This window comes from Oryzias melastigma, unplaced genomic scaffold (genome assembly GCF_002922805.2).
Source record: "Oryzias melastigma strain HK-1 unplaced genomic scaffold, ASM292280v2 sc00232, whole genome shotgun sequence".
NCBI lineage: Eukaryota > Metazoa > Chordata > Actinopteri > Beloniformes > Adrianichthyidae > Oryzias > Oryzias melastigma.
In genome coordinates, this window is record NW_023416885.1 from 472,950 (window position 1) to 493,702 (window position 20,753).

Genomic DNA, 20,753 nt, shown 5'->3' on the forward strand with positions numbered 1-20,753 from the left:
TTCTCCCCAACTTGAACACTATAAATTATATATATGCTGGGAATTTACATTTTGTAAATAATCACATAAACATGATTAATAACAAAACAAAAATATTTTATACCCAATGTTCTTGATTACTTATGAAAATAAACTGACCAAAAGATAAATTATATTTTAGTGTAAAAAAAAAAGTAATGATGGAAAATCAACTCAAAGAAAGAGTTAATTATTGACACATTTTGGTGTTAAAAAAAAACACTGTCAAGGTGTCAAAAACAACACTGAGATTGTCAGTTATGTCACACCATAACAGAATTCAAAAAGTTACACTTTCTATAGTGTAATTTCAACACTGGGCTGGTGAGAATTATATAAACACTTGCAAAGTGTTAAAATGGTCTCTATGGGAGTTAAATTAACATGACTGATTTTGCTGTGCATTTTGGGCTACATGGTAGCACAGTGGTTAGTGCTCTTGCCTCACAGCAAGAAGGCCCCTGTTCAAATCCTGGATGGAGGATCTGAACAGAACCACCAACTGGAGACCTTTCTGTGTGGAGTTCACATTTTCTCCCCATGCATCATGGGTTTTCTCCAGGGACTCCGGCTTCCTCCCACCATCCAAAAACATGCTTCATAGGTTCATTGGTTACTCTTAATTGTCTCTAGGTGTGAATGGGAATGTGTATGTGTTTGTGTTTGAGACCCTGTTACAGACTAGAGACCTGTCCAGGGTGTATCCTGACTTCACTCATCAGTAGCCGGGTTAGGCTTCAGCACCCCTGTGACCCCAAAAAGAACAAAACAGTCAAGAAAATGAATGACATTTTATTCAGGTACAAACAGAGCACGTCAGTTGTTGTTTCCCCACCTCCCACACTCCGGCCGCACGTTTGCTTCTGACCAACTCTTCTGTTCTAACTTGTCTTGGTATTTACGCATCTTGTACTAAACAGAAATCTGAACATGTTCATTCATTACTAACAGACAAGTTTTTTCATTATATTTGACCATCAAATTGATAAATGTTTTGGTCAGTGATCACATTTAAAGTCATCCAGAAAAACCTTAAGTAAAATGCTTTTTCATACACCATAGACTGTTTCACAGGAATGTTACTTAATTATAATTTAAATCCAATATAAAATTGTCTATGACTAAATTTCTAAATTATTTCAGTTTAGACTGTGAATTCCGAAATCTAAATGCAGGTTTATGCTAAACTTAAAGGGGTCCTACCAGGAAAATTCAACTTTTTGAAGTTTTAAGTGCATTTTACCGTTCACTCCTCACTATAAAGAACCCCTAAGTGGTATTTTGATCCGTTCATGCATTTGAGAGTAATCCTCTTAAAACCTGCGCTGTCTGAAGCAGCCCCTCCCATACCCACGAAAACGAGCGGGTGGAAACGTGCTGACGTAAGATCAAGTTTAATTGCTTCTTCCAGGAAGAATCTTTGCTGCAAGCTTTGCCCCCAGACTACAATGAAAGCACACCCACTTTCTCTGCGGAGCTGTGGTGCCGAGGTAGTTATCCACTGCCGCTAGAATCTGTCTCCTGTCCTGGCAGAGGATAACTACCTTCCTCTTCCGCTCTCGGAGACATCTTCCGAGGTGGTCTCGCTTCGTTTCCAATTGGACTGAACTTCTGTTTGCTCTGAGATTCCTCAGTCTGAATACAAAACAAACCGAGAGCAGAACAACTGAACCAAAACGGCCACCGTACCCGACAGTCACGTGATGTAAACACGTTAGAAATGAGGTGATCGTGAGCTGCAGACAAATGTAGAGCATTAGATTATCATGTTGGCCAAAATGAAATAATTGGTCCAACTGTTTATTTGTTAGAATGTTTATTTTAACTGAAAAACGTATAACTCTCTTTTCTGTGTCTCGTTACGCGGCACGTGCGCGGCTGCTGCCGTGACGTCATCTTAAAGCTCTATTGTAGTTCCAACAGAATTCTCTTAAAAACAATGTCATAAAACCACAACTATGAGACACGGAAACTCATTCAAATGTGGTCGGATAAAGTCATGCTCAATAAAACAATTTTTAACGTGATCCACATGGATTCTACCAACAATCTACATGTCACAAAAACTTTTTAGTGTGTGTTCCTGTAGCTGTAGCGTCTCAAGTAACCGTCATGCAGGATTCCTCTGCGGTACCAAAGCTGCAGTAAAAGTGTTGAACATGGCCTTCATACAGACGCTCAAAATCCATCAGCAAAATAAAAGTTTGAATAAGAGAAAAATCCTGGCAAGCATTTACAGATCGCAGCACATGCATCTCTCTCTTCTGTTTTGACCCTCCCCCATGGCTGCTGGCCAATGACTAAAGATATCTTTAGCCACGTGGTTTTCTTTACTGTCATGGAGCAACCTGCTGCTACCATCTCCAGTCACCAGAGGGAGTGCTCACCAGAGTTTTGAGCTCACCACCTGCCCTCACCTGGAGTCATCATCATCATCAGCTGTTCCCCATCATCTCATCACCTCCTCAGCATATAGTCTGGCTCCACACTGTCACTCTCTGCGAAGTTTTGTTTGTGCCACCCTGCCTGCATCTCTGAGCGTTTACTCCTGACCTGACCTGACCTGACCTGACCTGACCTGACCTGACCTGACCTGACCTGACCTGACCTTCTGCCTCCGACCCTGCTACTCTGACTGCCTGCCGCCTGCCCCTGACCCTCGCCTGGACTCTGACTCCCCTTCTCTCTCGTCTCGGATGATCCCATGCCCGTGTATGACCTCTGCCTGTCTGACCCTGCTTAGTCTGTGGACTTTTAGTTCTGTCAATAAACCTGCTGCACGTGGAACCAGCTGTCTGCCTGTTTGTGACATTAACATAGTTTGGTCACGCAGAAGTTTTTCTTTTAAAGCATGTTAATATTTCCAGTGATAAAAGCATTTTAATAGAAAACGGCCACTAGAAATGCCTGTTCTGATTGAAAGCATGGTCAGATGGTTTATTCTGATACAAAGTGTAGTTCAAATTTTGCCTTGCAAAATGCCAAAAGTTTTACAATTTAAACCTTTTGATAAATCCACCAAAATATATTTTCCATATGCAGTGAAATAGGGATTATTTTTTTAGATGCATGTCGTGAATTTCACTTCAAGAAATCTGTAGGAACCCTGTTTAAACTTCAAAATGTTAAACAACCGTCATGCAAACATTAGTTAATGGTAATGAAAGACAAAATGTTTCTTCATTCATTGATCAATGCAGCCAAACTAATGTTAAGCATACAAGTTGGCATAATGGCATTTTGATTTTGTTACTGTGCGCTCGCGTTATGTCACATTCCAGACAGTTAAGAGAGAGACCACAGAGGATATTGTCTCTTACTTTGGAAAGAGACGGTAGTTTAAGAAGAGCATCACCAGGCTAATGCTAAGCACCCAGGGTCAGAGAGGGAGTTTGGCACAGCTGAAGGTAATATCTAATTCAACAACAAATGTTTGAGATTTATTTCTCAGAACATTATTGCAGATTTTTTTGTGTAAATGTACCTTTCGTTTTTTTGTCTTACTGCCATTGCTTATAACTTCAGCTTCTATAGGTTAATATAATGTCCAAGTAAGTTCGCTGAATGGAACAAGAGTGAATGAGCAAACAGATGCGGGCTGAGAGCCTCCAGTGTTGGGCAGATTTTACTGTCACAACAGAGGTAGTGGGGTGGGGGGTTTAGAGAAAAAAAGAAGATGGCAACAGAGGGATGCAACATCATAAAACATCCAGGTCTTTGAAATAGTAAACTAGAATGGGCGGGGCCTGTCTACACACACACTCTGTAGTTACACACACACCTGTTGGTCGGGATAGTCTCCACATTTTAAACTAGTCATAATGTACAGAATGCAACTGTAACTGCAGCTGACACTCACTTAATCATATAAACCGATACAGCTTACAGTGAAATTAAAGCAGGTTTTCGATCCTCGAGGGTCCCAGTCCTCATGTTTTCAGATCACTTAGTTCAAAGATATTCAAAGATGGGCAGGCCTTTTTTACCAGGTCTGCCAAGCCTTATCACTTTCTGAAATTATGTGGCTCTTAAATCATTAGATTAACAGCAAATTCAACTTCAAGGGGACAGCACACAGATGTTTTAGACTATAATTTCAAGAATAAGTTTATTTTCGAATGTCAAAAGTTGGACAAGGACCCAGAGATGGCTCTATTAAATCCCTGCTTATACAGATAACCAACAAGAAAAAAAAAGTTGACTTTAGGGTATGGTTACAGTTTCAAGATATTAATATCTATTTACGATCAAGCCTATAGTATGTGAGGGGCTGTTTCATTGCTTTCCTAAGGGGCGTACAGGCACTGAACTCGATTGATTTATTGATAGATTGGTTTATTTCAAGCATATGAAAATTGCAGGACAAAACACATTATTTCAAACTCATTGAAGAAATATTGAACTGCATTGATTAGAAAATAGAAAACAAACAAACAAAAATAAAACACATTTATATCACATTTGGTTCATTAATTTTTGTAATTATTAATTGAAGTCAGTAGAGTATGATGTATGATGAAGAAGCGAACTCATATAATCCCACCACTGCTAAGTTACTTCATTTTACAGTTTTGCATAGTTATGTAATCGGGTTTTGATCAGATCAAATGCAAGTTTTCTTTTTTTTTTTAAGTCAGAGTAGCAAAGTGAATGAATGAATGAATGAATTAATTAAATGGTTTATTTCAAGCAATCAGGTCATAATACTTCGAAATAACATATCACTTGATGAATCACAAGTAGATCGCTTGAAAGGGAGTGGAAGGAAGCAAATTTACAGTATGTAATCCCACCCCGACTCGACCATAACATTTTCTCTACATGAATTATCAATATCTGGTTCAGGACTTAATATCAAACATTTATAGATTCAGGCTATTAAGGATCATTAATATCATAAATGTAATCAAATTTCAAAGCACCCACGACAAATCATTTATATTAATCTGTAACAATAATCTAATATTCTCTTTGACAAAAAGACAATTTGTGCAGATGGTATTCAAAGAGTTATGATAATGCAAAAAGTAATAAGCAAATCATCTTCATTTGCTAATGCAGAAAAATCTAAATACTCTCATTAAAAAATACAATTGGTGCAGATTGTATTCATCAAAGAATGATTATAAAAATAGAAAAGGTAATAAATAAAAATCATCTTTATTAGTTAATTGAGAAAAAAATATTCTATTTAAAAAAATATACAATTTGTGCAGATTGTATTCATCAAAGAATGATTATAATAACACAAAAAATAAGTGAAGTGCTTGTTGATTATTGATTAATCTCATAAAACAACATTTATGATTTCAGTAAACTATAATAATCATACATTGTGTAACTGATATGCGATACTCATTGATTATCATCAAAATACAATTTTATATTAATGCAGAAAAATAATCATTACAAATTGAAAACAAGTTTTAAAGTAATGATAGAGTGCTTATTAATATTCTCTGAAAGAATTACAAAACAGAATTATAACTATCTGTAAATATTTTAATTGTTATTTTTCCTAGATTATAAAAAAAAAAAGAAATAAAATAAATCTATATTTTTGTCTACAAAACCAGCGTTCTCATTTGAGAAATGTCCTACTAGTATACAAAACAGACAGGCAGAACTATACAAACGGCAACAATCCACGTCGTTTCTAGTCGGACCTTTTTGTGAGCCGGACACCTTCTTTTGGCGTTTGGTTAAAAACGTGTACAAGCACGAGTATTATTCTGTCTAGTTACAACAGACGTCGTCTAACTATAATGCAGATTTCTAGCATAAACGATGTCAAAATTTATAATCTAAGCCATGGAAAGTCTCTTCCCGAGGTAAGAACTACGGCGTGTTTCTTAGTTATATTCCTTAAACCTTAAAATCGCGCGTATGTGCAGCTTCGGCATCGGAACTTTCTGCAAGACCTTCTGTTACTAGGGCTGCGCGCGAGGCTGCAGCGTTCTCTCCTTCTTAGAACGAGTGTTACTAAATCGGTGGATTGTATAAATGCGAGCACATCTACTTATATTATAGTCCAGAATTTTTTTCTTTAACCTGCTTTTGAATTTTTTCAATCTGTGCAGTACAAGCTAGGAAATTTTTCGGCCGAAAATTGCAGTTCACAAAACCACTCGTCAGCTTTTTTAAAAAAAAAAAGTTAGATGTCGTCTAATTTTGCCACTAGTCGATTACTGTTGATTTACTCTTCATCTCCTGTCATTTTCACGAGAGAAAAACAATTAACAGGTACTGTTTTTTAATTCGCAAGCCTTCGTGTGTAATAATTGAATGCCGAAACATGAGGTCACGTGACAGAATCTAGCAAGCTGATTGGCTGGAAGCGATGTCTACAGGCACAGAGGAGCAGATTTCTGTAGGTTATTTGATCATATGGAAATGAATATTGATTTAATACTAAATTTGTGACATAAATCTTGTAGTTCTCATGATTAGCTTTCCAACAATATCCCCCTTTCGTGGGTATTCGCGATTTGCTCCCGAAAATTCGAGTACGGATATTCGCTACGTCCAAGATGGCTGATTCACGATCTTTATAAATGTAGTAAATTAATGTAAAATACGATCAAAATATTAATTATGGAAGCCCAAACTGTTCATAATTAAATAAATTAATACAACATTATTTAATCAAGCAACACTCCAATAAAAGTCTTTTCAATAAATAATTGACCATTTTATTATGAAATACATTTCATTAAAATGTAAATGGTCCATTTTATTATGAAATATATTTCATTTTTACTTTAAAACATAATTTTTATGTTAAAAACATTTCATAATAAAAATATATATCATAATATTTTTTTCATGTTGGATATTATTATAATCATGTGGGTTTTTTTTTGTAGAAACTTTTATTTCAAAATTACTGTTTTCCAAAGTGTCCTTTTTATTTCACAATGCTGTTTTTCAGAACGACGTATTTATTTCATGATGAGCTTTTTCCGAATAATGACTCTGTCTGTCAATCACTGAAAGTGGGTGGGATCTAAACATTCATTGGCTGATCCTCTGAAATCGACTTGTATGCCTAGATTCCCGCTCTACTGTGTGTTGCACAATTAAAAAAAAACATTTTTTTTTTCTTTCTTCATTTAGTCTGAAAGCATCATCGTTATTGTCACTTAAACTAACCGACATTCATGTTTGTTTATGAGGGAGAAAATAAAGGAACATTATTTTTATGGTTGAGAATCTTCGTTTGTGGAAACTTTTAAACTTTTGACCGTCCTCGACCGGAAGTAGTAGGACTGTGATCACGTTCTAGCTTTACGGGAGTCATTCGGGGCCCAATTAAAAAAGGGGGTCCGGGCGGTTTGTCCGAACCTACTCTAACCCAAACCTTGACGCAGCACCGACGCGGGTCGGGTCACCAAATCCTGCTGATCGTCTGGTTCCAGGATTGTTCCGTGCACCGGAAATGTTGATATTTCACGACTTTGGAGCCCCTTTTGGGGAGAAGTCCAGCAAAACAGAAAAACTACGAACTGTATGTCCAAAATAAATGTATATCCTGATAGTAACGGGTGAAATTCTCACTAGAAATATTGGCAAAATAAAGATTCGTCCACAAAATATTTTATTCTAAGGGATTTTCCACCGAAAAAGAGTGAATATCCCACCGTGTTTTTGCTAGCGACAGGCAGAAACTCAAAAGTCACGTGATCAGTCGTGTGATCCGGCGCACCTCCGTAGAAATGAATGAGAGAATGAGACGTAGGAATTCCACAATTTTGACCCGTTTTTTGTGAAACTGCTACATTTTTCCCTGTGGGCAAACGTGCGTACTGAACGTTTTTGTAGGAGACTGGGTTGCAATTTGACGCGCTGAGTTGCATACTCCCACCTATTGTTGAGGAGTGTGTACTGCACCATCACGTTCGCTGAAGGAACACTCGATCGATGTAGTTGGTGCTGCTGCTAATGTCTGATTAAAGGAGTAGCCAATCACAAACGTGTCCCCGCCTTGTCTGGTTGATTGACAGACAGAGTTATTATTCGGAAAAAGCTCATCATGAAATAAATACGTCGTTCTGAAAAACAGCATTGTGAAATAAAAAGGACACTTTGGAAAACAGTAATTTTGAAATAAAAGTTTCTACAAAAAAACCCCACATGATTATAATAATATCCAACATGAAAAAAAATTATTATGATGTATATTTTTTATTATGAAACTTTTTAAACATAAAAATTATGTTTTAAAGTAAAAATGAAATATATTTCATAATAAAATGGTCCATTTAAATTTTAATGAAATGTATTTCATAATAAAATGGTCAATTATTTATTGAAAAGACTTTTATTGGAGTGTTGCTTGATTAAATAATGTTGGATTTATTTATTTAATTATGAACAGTTTGGGCTTCCATAATTATCTAAGTGCTGTAAATGTAAGGATTATTTTAAACTAGTTTGGTATTCATCCAAAATGTTGGCTGCTAATATCTGAGCTCTTCTGGCTGTTGTTGCACTTTCTGGGTTTTTTGAGCATTTTTGGCCTTTTAGCTGTTATAATGGCATAATCCTATCTTTTTGGACTATTTTGACAATTACCAAAAAAAAAAAAATTTTAGGATATTTTGAAGATTAGCTAATATTTCAGCTCACTAAAGGGCAGAGAAAAAGGGGGGAGCAGCGCCCAGTGACAGAATTCTCAGCAGTTGGCCCCAGCCTGCCTCTTAAAATACATTGGAACAGAGTTTTAGAAAGGATTTTGAAGCATTCTACCCCTTTCTGGCTGCCAATAAACTGTTTCCATTGAAATAGATAGAACATACAGACCCTGCAGCTTTCAGAGCTTATTTGACACTTTGAATGAGCATGAATTTGACATGTTCTTATGTTTTTTTTTAAGGTCATTTTGGATATAGCTCATATTTTAGCAACATTTTAACTATTTTGGCATTTAGCTGTTATATCTGCATTATGCTAGCTTTTTTGACTGTTTTAACAGTTACTACGGATTTCGTGCCGTTTTTGGACTTTAGTTAATATTTTAGCCACAGGGTAACTGTTTTGACTAAATTAGGCTTTATTTCATTTTTTTAGGCTATTTTAGTGTTTAGCTAACATTTTAGCTACATGCTAGCTCTTTTGGCTGTTTTAGGTTATTATTCAGTTTTTTAGGCCGTTTTGCTGTTAAGCTAATATTTTAGCTTTATGCTACCTTGTTTGGCTAAATTAAACATTTTACCAGCTTTCTAGAGTAATTTGGCAATTAGGTCATTTTTAGCTTGCTATCAGCTTCAGCGATTTCAGCAATCTGCTTTAGCGTTTTCAGCTATCAATATCAGCATCTTCAGCGGCCAAGTGCAGTTTACAGCATTCACACTACCATTATCGCAGGTAATGTGAAATTTCTAGTTTCATTTAAAGTTCAGAATCAATTTTATGATGTGCGCAGAACAGATTTGCTGTGCGCAACAGGCGTGGGAGCAGTACGCAGCTTAGAGGGAACATAGCTCAGGGGTGGGCAAACTTTTGGACTTGTGGGCCACAAAGGGTTGTAAAATTTGACAGAGGGGCTGGGCCATTAACATATCCATGACGTGTCTTGTTAATCTACCTCAGTGTTTTTCAACCTTTTTTGAGCCAAGGTACACTTTAACCATGAAAAAAATCCCGCGGCACACTAGCATCCAAAAGGTAAAAAAATTAGTCTGTATTGATGTACATTTCCTCCACAATCTAGTGTACATTTTTTTTATATAAGTGGGAAGCATCATTGCAGCGCAGAGGTGCTGTCACTTTAACCCAGTGTTTCTCAATCTCAATTCTCTTTTACACCCCCCATCCCATGAACAACTCAACACCTCCCTCCACTACAACTTTCTGTTGTAAATATTGTCGGTATCATTAATCAATTTGCTCAAGTTAAACGTATATCTCATCAAAACAGTCTACATTTATTATCATTAAAGAATGATTAAAAAAAAAAAAAATACTTCTAAATAATCAGTTTCTATGAATGCTTTTTAAAAAATACTTCCAGAACTATCAGACAAAGTAAAAACTACAGTCTTCTCTGGTTTCCCTCCACAACAGTGATGGAATTTTGGCTCTTATCAGAAATTCAGTTCTTTTGCATTAGCTCTCTGAAAACAGTGACTCTTTCTGCTACCAAATGGATTTTTAGGTTGTTTTTGCTATATTTAATTTATTATCAACTCCTATGTAGGATTATGCACAAAATCCATGATGTAAATATGTTTTTATTCATATAAAGTGTAAATTATGTATATGCTGTTATTTATCCCTTCCAGATAGAATGTACAAAATGATTAATGAAAGAACTAACTATTAACTATTCAGTTTTTAACTCTACGCATTTTAAGCTTTTTTCCTTTTAAACACATTTGAAGTGAACAACACAAAACTCTGCAACCACAACCCAAATGCAAATTAAATTGTGCAAAACCAATAAATCAAGACTTTTATTCACATTGACATTAAGAAAGAGAAAAGTGTTTGAGCTTTGTGGATGTAATCTGGATTCTTCTCAGTGATGATCTGGTCTGTTTTAGAGAAGATTCTCTCAGTTCTCAGGTGTCTGGACAGGTTGATTGTGGAGCCATAAATATATATAGGATATATATACATATATAGAATTATTTCCTGCAGACTCTGTTCCTTCATACTATCAAGAAAAGTCAAATGGTTTCAGTTTCTTCTTCTTTTTTAATGTCTCTAATTTTCTTTATGTTTTGCATTCTCTCTCTGTGTGTGTGTTTGGCTCTTGCGCTGCTGCATGTGCCCCCCCCAGCGCATAGTGCACGCACTTTCTTTCTCTTTCTCTCCGTTTCTTTCCTTCCCTGTTAAATACATGTCCATCGCAATTCTTGAGGTTTAATTAAATATTTTCTCTTTGTGTGTGGATGTCACGTTCACTGACGTGTCTTCCGATCAATTGTTTAGTAACTAACATAAATGGCATGATCCCCGGTCACCCTGCGCCCCCCAGCCACACTTCTTTTAACCCAATGCATCATGGGGGATGTAGTCCATAAACTCACGCAGATTCCGGGCATACGCGCGTCTCTGAGCTTCGTTCTTTTGTTCACTTTTTAAACTGTCTGACGTCGGATCCCGCTGGAAGCTACACCGCTAAACACGAGCTTTACCTGTTATTTTTGTTGGAACTGAGAGACTTTATGAGCCGAATCAGAACAAGGAAGTGAGAACGTTAACCACTTCTGATTGGTCAGATTGATGACATGTGATCAAGCCTCCAACAATGATTGGCGGAGACAGCTGAAGGGGGAGTGGGTTTCCTAAAGCTGAGGTTGAGGCTAGTTTTGCGGCTGGATTGCGGTAACATCATTCTGATTAGTCATTTATAGAATCAAAGAAATGATTCTTTTACCATCTTGCATATTCAAAACTATCCAGTGTTAAATCAGGGCCGTTTGGATGAACACAGAGCGTATACCATAGCGATGGTAAATGTTTTAGATATGTGAAAATGGGTAATTTCCCGCGGCACACCAAACGATCTCTCACGGCTCACTAGTGTGCCGCGGCACACTGGTTGAAAAACACTGGCTTACAGGTAGCATGCTTTACACACGCGCTACAGAGCCTGTATCTCGCCGGGGGTTTTTCCTGAATGAAGTGCATGCGTCCCCATTAAATGTCCGACGCAGCGCGCCCAGCTGCTCAACAGTTCCGTCACGCGACTTAAACGCTCGGCACAACAGCCTCTTCAAATGAAAATATAAGATCGATACCTTGCGCTGAGTGGGCGCTGGTTACAGCGGTCCGTCACACATGGAGCACAACATAAACAGAGTATGAAAGGATTTATGATCATTTCAATATTCTGTGTTATTGTTTATTTGTATTGAATCATTTTTTGTCAGTAGGAAAACAGACAGTTTTATGTAAGAATCAAAAAGAAAACATGCTTGGCCTTAAAATACCTTTAATTCATTGTGTTTAAAAAAAAATTGGAAAAAAAAATCAAAGGAAATCGAAATGGTGACTTTAAAACTGTGGATCGAATCGTGGCTTGACTGAATCGTTACATCCCTAGAATCGAATCAATTCAGGCTCTTGTGAATCCAATCGAATCGTTTCTGGAAATCATAATCGATAACCAGCCCTAGTAAAACAAACAGGTAAACAAGAATTAATGACAAATCTATTCAGACTTTAGTTTCATTAAGTTATGTCCATTGTATGGTCACATGTCTGGGCAGTACAGAGGGTTGTGTCAGGAAGGGCATCTGACGTAAAAATCTGGCCAAATCAAATATGCGAATCAGACCTACGAAATCCATACCGGATCGGTCGAGGCCCGGGTTAACAACGACCGCCATCGGTGCTGTTCACCGACAGGGTGCCGGTGGAAATTGGACTACTGTTGGTGGAAGAAGGAGAGGAGGAAGGCGGGTTCGTAGGGAGAGAGAGAAGAGGAAAGTCACTAGTGTTGGACTGAGAGTTGGGACTTTGAATGTTGGAACTATGACAGGAAAGGGTAGAGAGTTAGTGGACATGATGCAGAGGAGAAAGGTAGACATACTGTGTGTCCAGGAGACCAGGTGGAAAGGTAGCAAGGCTAGAAGTTTAGGAGCAGGGTTCAAGTTGTTCTATCATGGTGGAGATGGGAAGAGAAATGGAGTAGGAGTTATCCTAAAGGAGGAGTTTGTTAGGAGTGTTGTGGAGGTAAAAAGAGTGTCAGATAGAGTGATGAGTCTGAAGATAGAAATGGAGGGTGTGATGTTCAATGTTGTTAGTGGGTATGCCCCACAGGTAGGATGTGAGCTGGAAGAGAAGGAGAAGTTCTGGTTGGATCTTGATGAAGTGATGATGAGCATCCCTGGAAATGAGAGAGTTGTCATTGGTGCAGATTTCAATGGTCATGTTGGTGCAGGAAACCGAGGTGATGAGGAGGTGATGGGCAGGTTTGGTATCCAGGAGAGGAATGTAGAAGGACAGATGGTGGTTGATTTTGCAAAAAAGATGGAAATGGCGATAGTGAATACATTCTTTGAGAAGAGACAGGAACATAGAGTGACCTATAAGAGTGGAGGTAGAAGCACACAGATAGACTACATCTTGTGTAGACGGTGTAATCTGAAGGAGATCAGTGACTGTAAAGTAGTGGTTGGTGAGAGTGTTTCCAGACAGCACAGGATGGTGGTGTGTAGAATGACTCTGGTGGTGAAGAAGATGAAGAAAGAGAGGGCAAAGGCAGAGAAGAGGACAAACTGGTGGAAGCTGAAAAAAGAAGATTGTTGCATGACTTTTAAGAAACAGTTGAAACAGGCTCTGGGTGGTCAGGAGGTACTCCCAGATGACTGGATAACTACAGCTAATGTGATCAGGGAGACAGGTAGGAGTGTACTTGGTGTGTCATCAGGAAAGAGAGTTGATAAGGAGACTTGGTGGTGGAATGAGGAGGTGCAGGAGTGTATACGGAGTAAGAGACTAGCTAAGAAGAAGTGGGACACTGAGAGGACTGAGGAGAGTAGACAGGAGTACAGGGAGATGCAGCGTAAGGTGAAAGTAGAGGTGTCAAAGGCCAAACAAAGAGCTTATGATGACTTGTACGCTAGGTTGGGTAGTAAGGAGGGAGAGACTGACCTGTACAGACTAGCAAGGCAGAGAGATCGAGATGGGAAGGACATGCAGCAGGTTAGGGTGATCAAGGATAGGAATGGTAATGTGGTGACAGGTGTCAGTGGTGTAATGGAAAGATGGAAAGAATACTTTGAAGAGTTGATGAATGAAGAGAATGAGAGAGAACAAAGAGTAGAAGAGGTGACGGTTGTGGAGCAGGAAGTAAGAAAGATTAGTAAAGGTGAAGTGAGAGGGGCTTTGAAGAGGATGAAGAGTGGAAAGGCTCTTGGTCCTGATGATATACCTGTGGAGGTATGGAAGTGTCTAGGAGAGATGGCAGTGGAGTTTTTGACCGGGTTGTTCAACAGGATCTTAGGTGGTGAGAAGATGCCTGAGGAATGGAGGAGAAGTGTGATGGTGCCCATTTTTAAGAATAAGGGAGATGTGCAGAGTTGTGGTAACTACAGAGGAATAAAGCTGATGAGCCATACAATGAAGGTGTGGGAAAGAGTAGTGGAAGCCAGACTAAGAGCAGAAGTGAACATTTGTGAGCAGCAGTATGGTTTCATGCCAAGAAAGAGCACTACAGATGCAACATTTGCTTTGAGGATGTTGATAGAGAAGTACAGAGAAGGTCAGAGAGAGCTCCACTGTGTCTTTGTAGATCTGGAGAAAGCTTATGACAGAGTGCCCAGAGAGGAACTATGGTATTGTATGAGGAAGTCTGGAGTGACAGAGAAGTATGTCCGAGCAGTGCAGGACATGTATGAGGGCTGTAAGACAGTGGTGAGGTGTGCTGTAGGGGTGACAGAGGAGTTCAAGGTGGAGGTGGGATTACATCAGGGATCAGCTCTGAGCCCCTTCCTGTTTGCAATGGTGATGGACAGACTGACGGATGAGGTTAGACAGGAATCACCATGGACTATGATGTTTGCAGATGATATTGTGATTTGTAGTGAGAGCAGGGAACAGGTGGAGGTGGAGTTAGAGAGGTGGAGGTTTGCCCTGGAAAGGAGAGGAATGAAGGTTAGCCGCAGTAAGACAGAGTACATGTGTGTGAATGAGAGGAACCAGAGTGGAAGAGTGAGGTTACAGGGAGAAGAGATAAAGAAGGGGGAGGAGTTTAAGTATTTAGGGTCAACAGTACAGAGTAATGGAGAGTGTGGAAAAGAAGTGAAGAGGAGAGTGCAAGCAGGTTGGAATGGGTGGAGAAAAGTGTCAGGTGTGATGTGTGACAGAAGAGTTTCAGCACAAATGAAAGGAAAGGTGTACAAGACTGTGGTGAGACCAGCCATGTTGTTTGGACTAGAAACAGTGGGACTGAAGAAAAGACAGGAAGCAGAGCTGGAGGTAGCAGAGATGAAGATGCTGAGGTTCTCTTTGGGAGTGACCAGGATGGATAGGATCAGGAATGAATACATCAGAGGGACAGCACATGTTAGAGGTTTTGGAGATAAAGTCAGAGAGGCCAGACTGAGATGGTTTGGACATGTTCAGAGGAGAGACAGTGAATATATTGGTAGAAGGATGCTGAGTCTAGAGCTGCCAGGAAAGAGGTCTAGAGGAAGACCAAAGAGGAGGTTTATGGATGCAGTGAATGAAGACATGAAGGTGGCTGGTGTTAGAGTGGAGGATGCTGAAGACAGGCTTAGATGGAGGAAACTGATTCGCTGTGGCGACCCCTGAAGGGAAAAGCCGAAAGGAAAAGAAGAAAAAGATTAATCTAATTTTGAAACAATTTGAATGGTTTTGATATGAATACCAAATTGCCTCAGATAAGATTGGATTGTTGGAATAGAAATCAACTGATAAATTGTCACACCCCTAAGCTCAGTTTATACAGCTGCAGGAGAAATGTGTGAAGCCTTTGGAATTTCTTGATTTTATGCATAAACTGGACACATGATTGTGTTCAACAAAAACATAAACTAGTGTTATCCAAGATGGCAATTCTTCTCGATTGTTATGACTTAGATTAAGATTTTTTTTTTAAAAACACATCGTGTGTCCATTTCATGCAGAAGTTAAGGCACTCCCAAAGGTTTCATATACTTTCTTACAACTGTACAGTTCAAATTTTTTTTGTTGAGCACTGCTTGCATTCATTTGTATTTTTTTTTTTTTTGCTTTCTTTTCTAAAGTGGTTGTCAGATCGGAGGAAAAGACAATTGCAGAAGAAAGACGTGGGTGAGATGACAGCTAAAGTTTTTCCTTTACCAAACTAGTCAGTTGTTGCAAAAGTACTTGGGATCATTCAGACTTTTTTGCTCCATACCCAGACCTTCAGCGTAGGATTGAGCTTATCCAGGATTTTGAGATGCCTACATTGTGTACCTCCATTAAAGTATCGAGGGACGGTCAATTCATTCTGGCAACAGGTAAGACAGACTGTTGTATGATGTCATATTTTAGACCTTTAAGTAACGTGTTTTATTAAAAAACCTTACAGGTACATATAAGCCGAGAATACGCTGCTACGACACTTATCAACTGTCTCTGAAGTTTGAGCGTTGCTTAGATTCAGATGGTAAGTCACTAAACACGCTGTTTTTTCATTTTACTTTCTGATGGCAGAAATTTAGTGTTTTTTTTTTTATTTTGTTTTTCCTGTTATAGTTGTTGCTTTCGACATGCTGTCTGATGACTACTCTAAGGTGAGACAGATTATGTTTTTTTGTCTAAAACCTTTGCATGTACTGTTGATGTTTGCAATTATACATGATGATATTTATTACATATGCTGTTGGTGTGCCTCGGAAAATGCATAACATTGGTTGTATTACTTAAAGGGGCCATACCTCGAGAAACCAACTTCTTGAGCTTTTAATTGCATTATACTGTTCATTCCTCTCTATAAAGAACCCCAAAGCGGTATTTTGATCTGTACACACATTTAGGAGTAATCCTAAAAAACACCTGTGCCGTCTGCAGTAGCCCCTCCCATACCCACGAAAACAAGCGGGCCCTCACGATCTGACGTCACAGACCGAGACCGCCCCTTTCAGGAAGAGTCTGCCCGTACAGCTCCGCCCCCAGACTAACACCAACACCCTATTTCTCCACAGAGCTAGTTCAAACTTTCATTTTAGATGCAGAATGCCATATATCTTCCAGTTGTGTCCTGTCTTCAGAAAATTACAGCTCAAACAGGTGTTTCTTACTTTAGACATGGGGTTCCTTTAATACAGCCAAAGATTCCGAAAGAAAGAAATGATCTTTTTCTCTTCAAACAATTAAAAGTTATGTTTAGTGAAAAAAAAATCACATTTAGGGATTTTTTCTAGTGTTTTTTTTCTTACAATCAGTGAGAGTATTTTTTTTTAACTTTTATCCTACATAACTACCTTTTTTTTTTGTTTTTTGTTTTTCATTTTTCTAAAGACCCTTTTAGGTCCCTCCATAGGAAGGAGGAAGAAATGTGCGTAACATAAAATAATAAATAACCTGGCAGGGGTAAGATGGGGTTACAGCTTTTTAATAGGGTGACAGGTGGCAGGTGTCACAACATAAGACAAAACACCAAAAAGGCTAGATGAACTAATACTAACAAGTAACTTAGATTCTCAGGCTTTATAGCACTAAGTAACAAAACCAAACAGTCAAGCACAACTATCACTCTAAAAGCAACTAAAGAAATCACCAGAGTAAAGTTAACAAACAGACAGAACCAGAACAAACTAACGAGGGGAAAACCAGAGGCTTTTCACAAGCTTGGCCAGGCTGGAAGCAGGGGCGGGCTGAGAATCTAATTCCCCACTCAGGGATTCAGCCGCCACTGGAGCAGAGGTTCCTGGCTTCTTTAAAGCTTCCCTCCCAGCTCAGGGATTGGTTGAGAGGGGTGCCTCAATTAGCTCTGCAGGAAGGGGCGGAGTCAGCAGCAGTGGACTTCTGCAGAAGCTGGGAAAAAACAGATGCCTAAACACAAACAAAGCACCCTAACCCAAAGCACACACAGCCAGGGATCGTAACAGGCCCACTCTGATTATTTTTTAAACTATTAGTAAATGTAGTGGGTGGTACCATTGGCTCACAGCCCCCCCATACCATGCTGCTGAGAGCTAACAGTGGGGGGAGCCTCTGGCCCTCGAGGCATATTCAAACGGCATTGTTTCGTCTGCTCCTGTTTCCAATAATTTGAATAAAGACATACTCAGAGGTAGGGCTGGGCGATAAAACGATAATTATCGGTATTGCGATATTACTTTTTTTCGATAGTGAAATGAGTCTATTGCGATAAACTTTTGTTTTAAATGAACACGGGAGAAACCCCCGGAAGAGCCGCGCTTCTTCTTCTTCTTACGGAGCGGCTGATTCTAGGAGCCCAGACTGAGAGGGGGGGGGGGGGGGCACGGAGGCCCCGAATGATGACAAAAGGACACAACAGAAAACATTATTTCAGTAAACCAATAACCAATATATAATCACAAATACTTTTATTTTTAATGTCAAGGTAACGATGTTTATATATTTTGTTCTGGAAACGTCGTCACCGGACCCCCCTCCTCTAAATTGAAAATGGTTCGATCCGACAGGACTTTTCTTCCGCAGGTGCGCTGTTTGTTACCGACAGACCAGAGTGTGAGGGAGAGAGGACGCGCTTTAAAACCAGGAGTTTAAACACCTGATTTAGAGGAGAACCTCCATTAAAAAAGAAATAGGAGACAGTCTGTCTATTGCCGCGCGTTACATGTCACGCGGAGGTGAAAGAGGAGAGAAGGAGAGACTGCGCATGCTCTTAACAGCCGCGCACGTAACAACTGCGCACTTTTCTTTAAATGTGTCCTATATATTCTTTTATGTCAAGATTTGAACATGTTCAAAAACACACTTTTCATTAGAGTGTGTCTTTTAAATTTGTTGAATCTGACTTCTTTATCAAGATAGACACTTTCTTTTTGCTGTAGCATCTGTATTTGTTTTCAATACATTTTAGGTTGTATCTTATGAGTACACGCTATTATGGTTTTAGTCCATTTCCCAACACAAAAAATATTCAGATACAGTGGGGCAAAAAAGTATTTTGTCAGCCACCATTTGTGAAATTTCTTCCACTTAAAAAGATGAAAAAAGCCAGTGAGTTTCCTCATTATTACAATTCAACTATGGGAAACAAACTGAGAAAAAAAATCAGAAAATCACATTGTCTGATTTTTAAAGAATTTATTTGTAAATTATGGTGAAAAATAAGTGTTTGGTCAATAACAAATGTTCATCTCAATACTTTGTTTTCCCTTGGGCAATCCTTGGTATATTGAAGTTGGGAGTGGGGTCATCTGGACCCCACAAGATGTACTCTGATAGATAGGGCTGCCATGATTTGTAGACAACTACTAGGGGCGGCTGTGGTGCAGTGGTAGGTTGACTACTGATCGGAAGGTTGCGGGTTCGATTCCCGCCTTGCCCTCCAATGTGTCGAAGTGTCCTTGGGCAAGACACCTAACCCCGAATTGTCTCTGGTGGAAGGTTGGCGCCAGTGTTCGGCAGCGGAGCCACCACCAGTGTGTTAATGGGTCTGTGACTGTGAAGTGCCTTGGGCCCTTAAAGGATGGTAAAAGCTATACAAGTATACGCCATTTACCATTTAATTGACAACTAATCGACTACTAAAATAGTTGACAAATAATGTAATAGTCGATTAGTCGTTACTTCATATTATATGGAGTTAGAGTGTAGTAAAGTTGAACAAAGTTGTGAGCGTTCAGCACCAAAAAATGCACTTTTTAATATTTAAGTCAGTGAGACCAAAACTTTATTTTTTGTGAAAAATAGTTCCTTGTTTCAGATGCCGACCTCATTTGATTTAATCATGTTTTGATCAATACCAGAAACTAATGAAGGACAGAGGCTGCATGATTAATTAGAAGTTTAATAAACTATCAGCTTCATTGTCTTTATTTGTAGTTGGTTTAAAGCTAATGATGGTTAAGATGTGTGCTTTTCATTCACTTTACGCATGACCTGATTAGTTGACTAATTGGAAAAAAAATTATCTGTGATTAGTCGACTATTAAAATAATTTCCTGCGGCAGCACTACTGGTGGACAAAAGTTTATATTTAAATATCAGGAGTAATTTTATCTTCCAGGACTTTTTAAACTAATAAAATCAATGTTATGTATTTTCTGAGCAGTGGCAGCTTATGTAGATGACTGAATGTGAACACTATTTTTCCATGTCTCTCCGCTTTGAGGACCAAATGTAGGGGTAGGGAGAAGCCGGAGTGGTTGGAGAGGAATTTGGATTTAGCCTTAGATTGCTGTTGGCAAAGAAGGAAAAGAGCAAGGCATCTATGTTGTCAGAGAAAGAAAGGCGTCTTGAAAATTATGAACTTGAGGTGTAACGGATCACAAAACTCGTGGTTTGGATCATCTTTTAGTGTCACATTTCGGATCATTTTTTGGATCAGTAAAGAGGAAAATAAACAGAAAAAAACAAAATAAAAGCCTAAAATTAAATTTTCTTCAAAGCATTATTATGATAAACGTAAGTAAAGTACTTCAAAGCATAAATATACGCCCACACACATAAATATCACATCAAACCATTCGCTTATTAAGGCCTATTTATTGAAAAAAAAAACATCTTTGAACACAAACAAGATGCTAAAACTTGTAGTATCTGATTACATGTATGTGTCTTGAGACAAAATATACAAACATTGAGGGTAAAGAATGCTTTAAAAGAGTTTTGAAAATACCAAATCTCTCTGGAATACCAACTAAAATGCAATTTTTGTTTTTTTGTCCCACCTCTGTAATGTACAAATAAAATCTGAAACTAGAAAAAATTGCATTTCCTGCGGAAATACGTTTGATTGCAGATTTGCAGAAGGTGGTTTCTTTAATTGCTTCATTGCATAACAGTTAGCTGAATAAGCTAAAATGTATTCAAATGAAAAAGATTGAATAAGTTCCTGATGCTTATTTGCATAAATGTTAAAGCTACAAGTAAAACCTCAGTTAATGCCAAACTAACTAAAACAGCTAGGCTATTACCAAAACAAAACAAAAAAAAAAAATAGCTAAAGCCTAAATTAGCTTGAAAAAAACTTGGTAGATGTGCACTTAACTAAAAACATCTGGCATAATGCTAGAATGTTAGCAAAACTCCAAATTACCTTAAAAACATCAGTAAATGCAAAATAAGCCAAACCA

At 38.5% G+C, this 20,753-nt stretch overlaps 1 protein-coding gene across 3 annotated transcripts in view; it reads left to right on the forward strand.

Moving 5' to 3' along the window:
* The first annotated feature begins 5,386 nt into the window (after positions 1-5,386).
* Positions 5,387-20,753, forward strand: part of nol10 (nucleolar protein 10) — a 75,720-nt gene continuing 60,353 nt past the window's right edge. The window contains exons 1-5 of one of the 3 annotated variants that reach the window (XM_024264558.2): positions 5,387-5,849; positions 15,741-15,786; positions 15,879-15,977; positions 16,049-16,126; positions 16,216-16,253. In XM_024264558.2, coding sequence (XP_024120326.1) covers positions 5,784-5,849; positions 15,741-15,786; positions 15,879-15,977; positions 16,049-16,126; positions 16,216-16,253 — 327 coding nt within the window. In that variant the 5' untranslated portion in view covers positions 5,387-5,783. The remainder of the gene's footprint in view (positions 5,850-15,740; positions 15,787-15,878; positions 15,978-16,048; positions 16,127-16,215; positions 16,254-20,753) is intronic. The other 2 variants (XM_024264557.2, XM_024264559.2) reach the window with 2 other exon arrangements.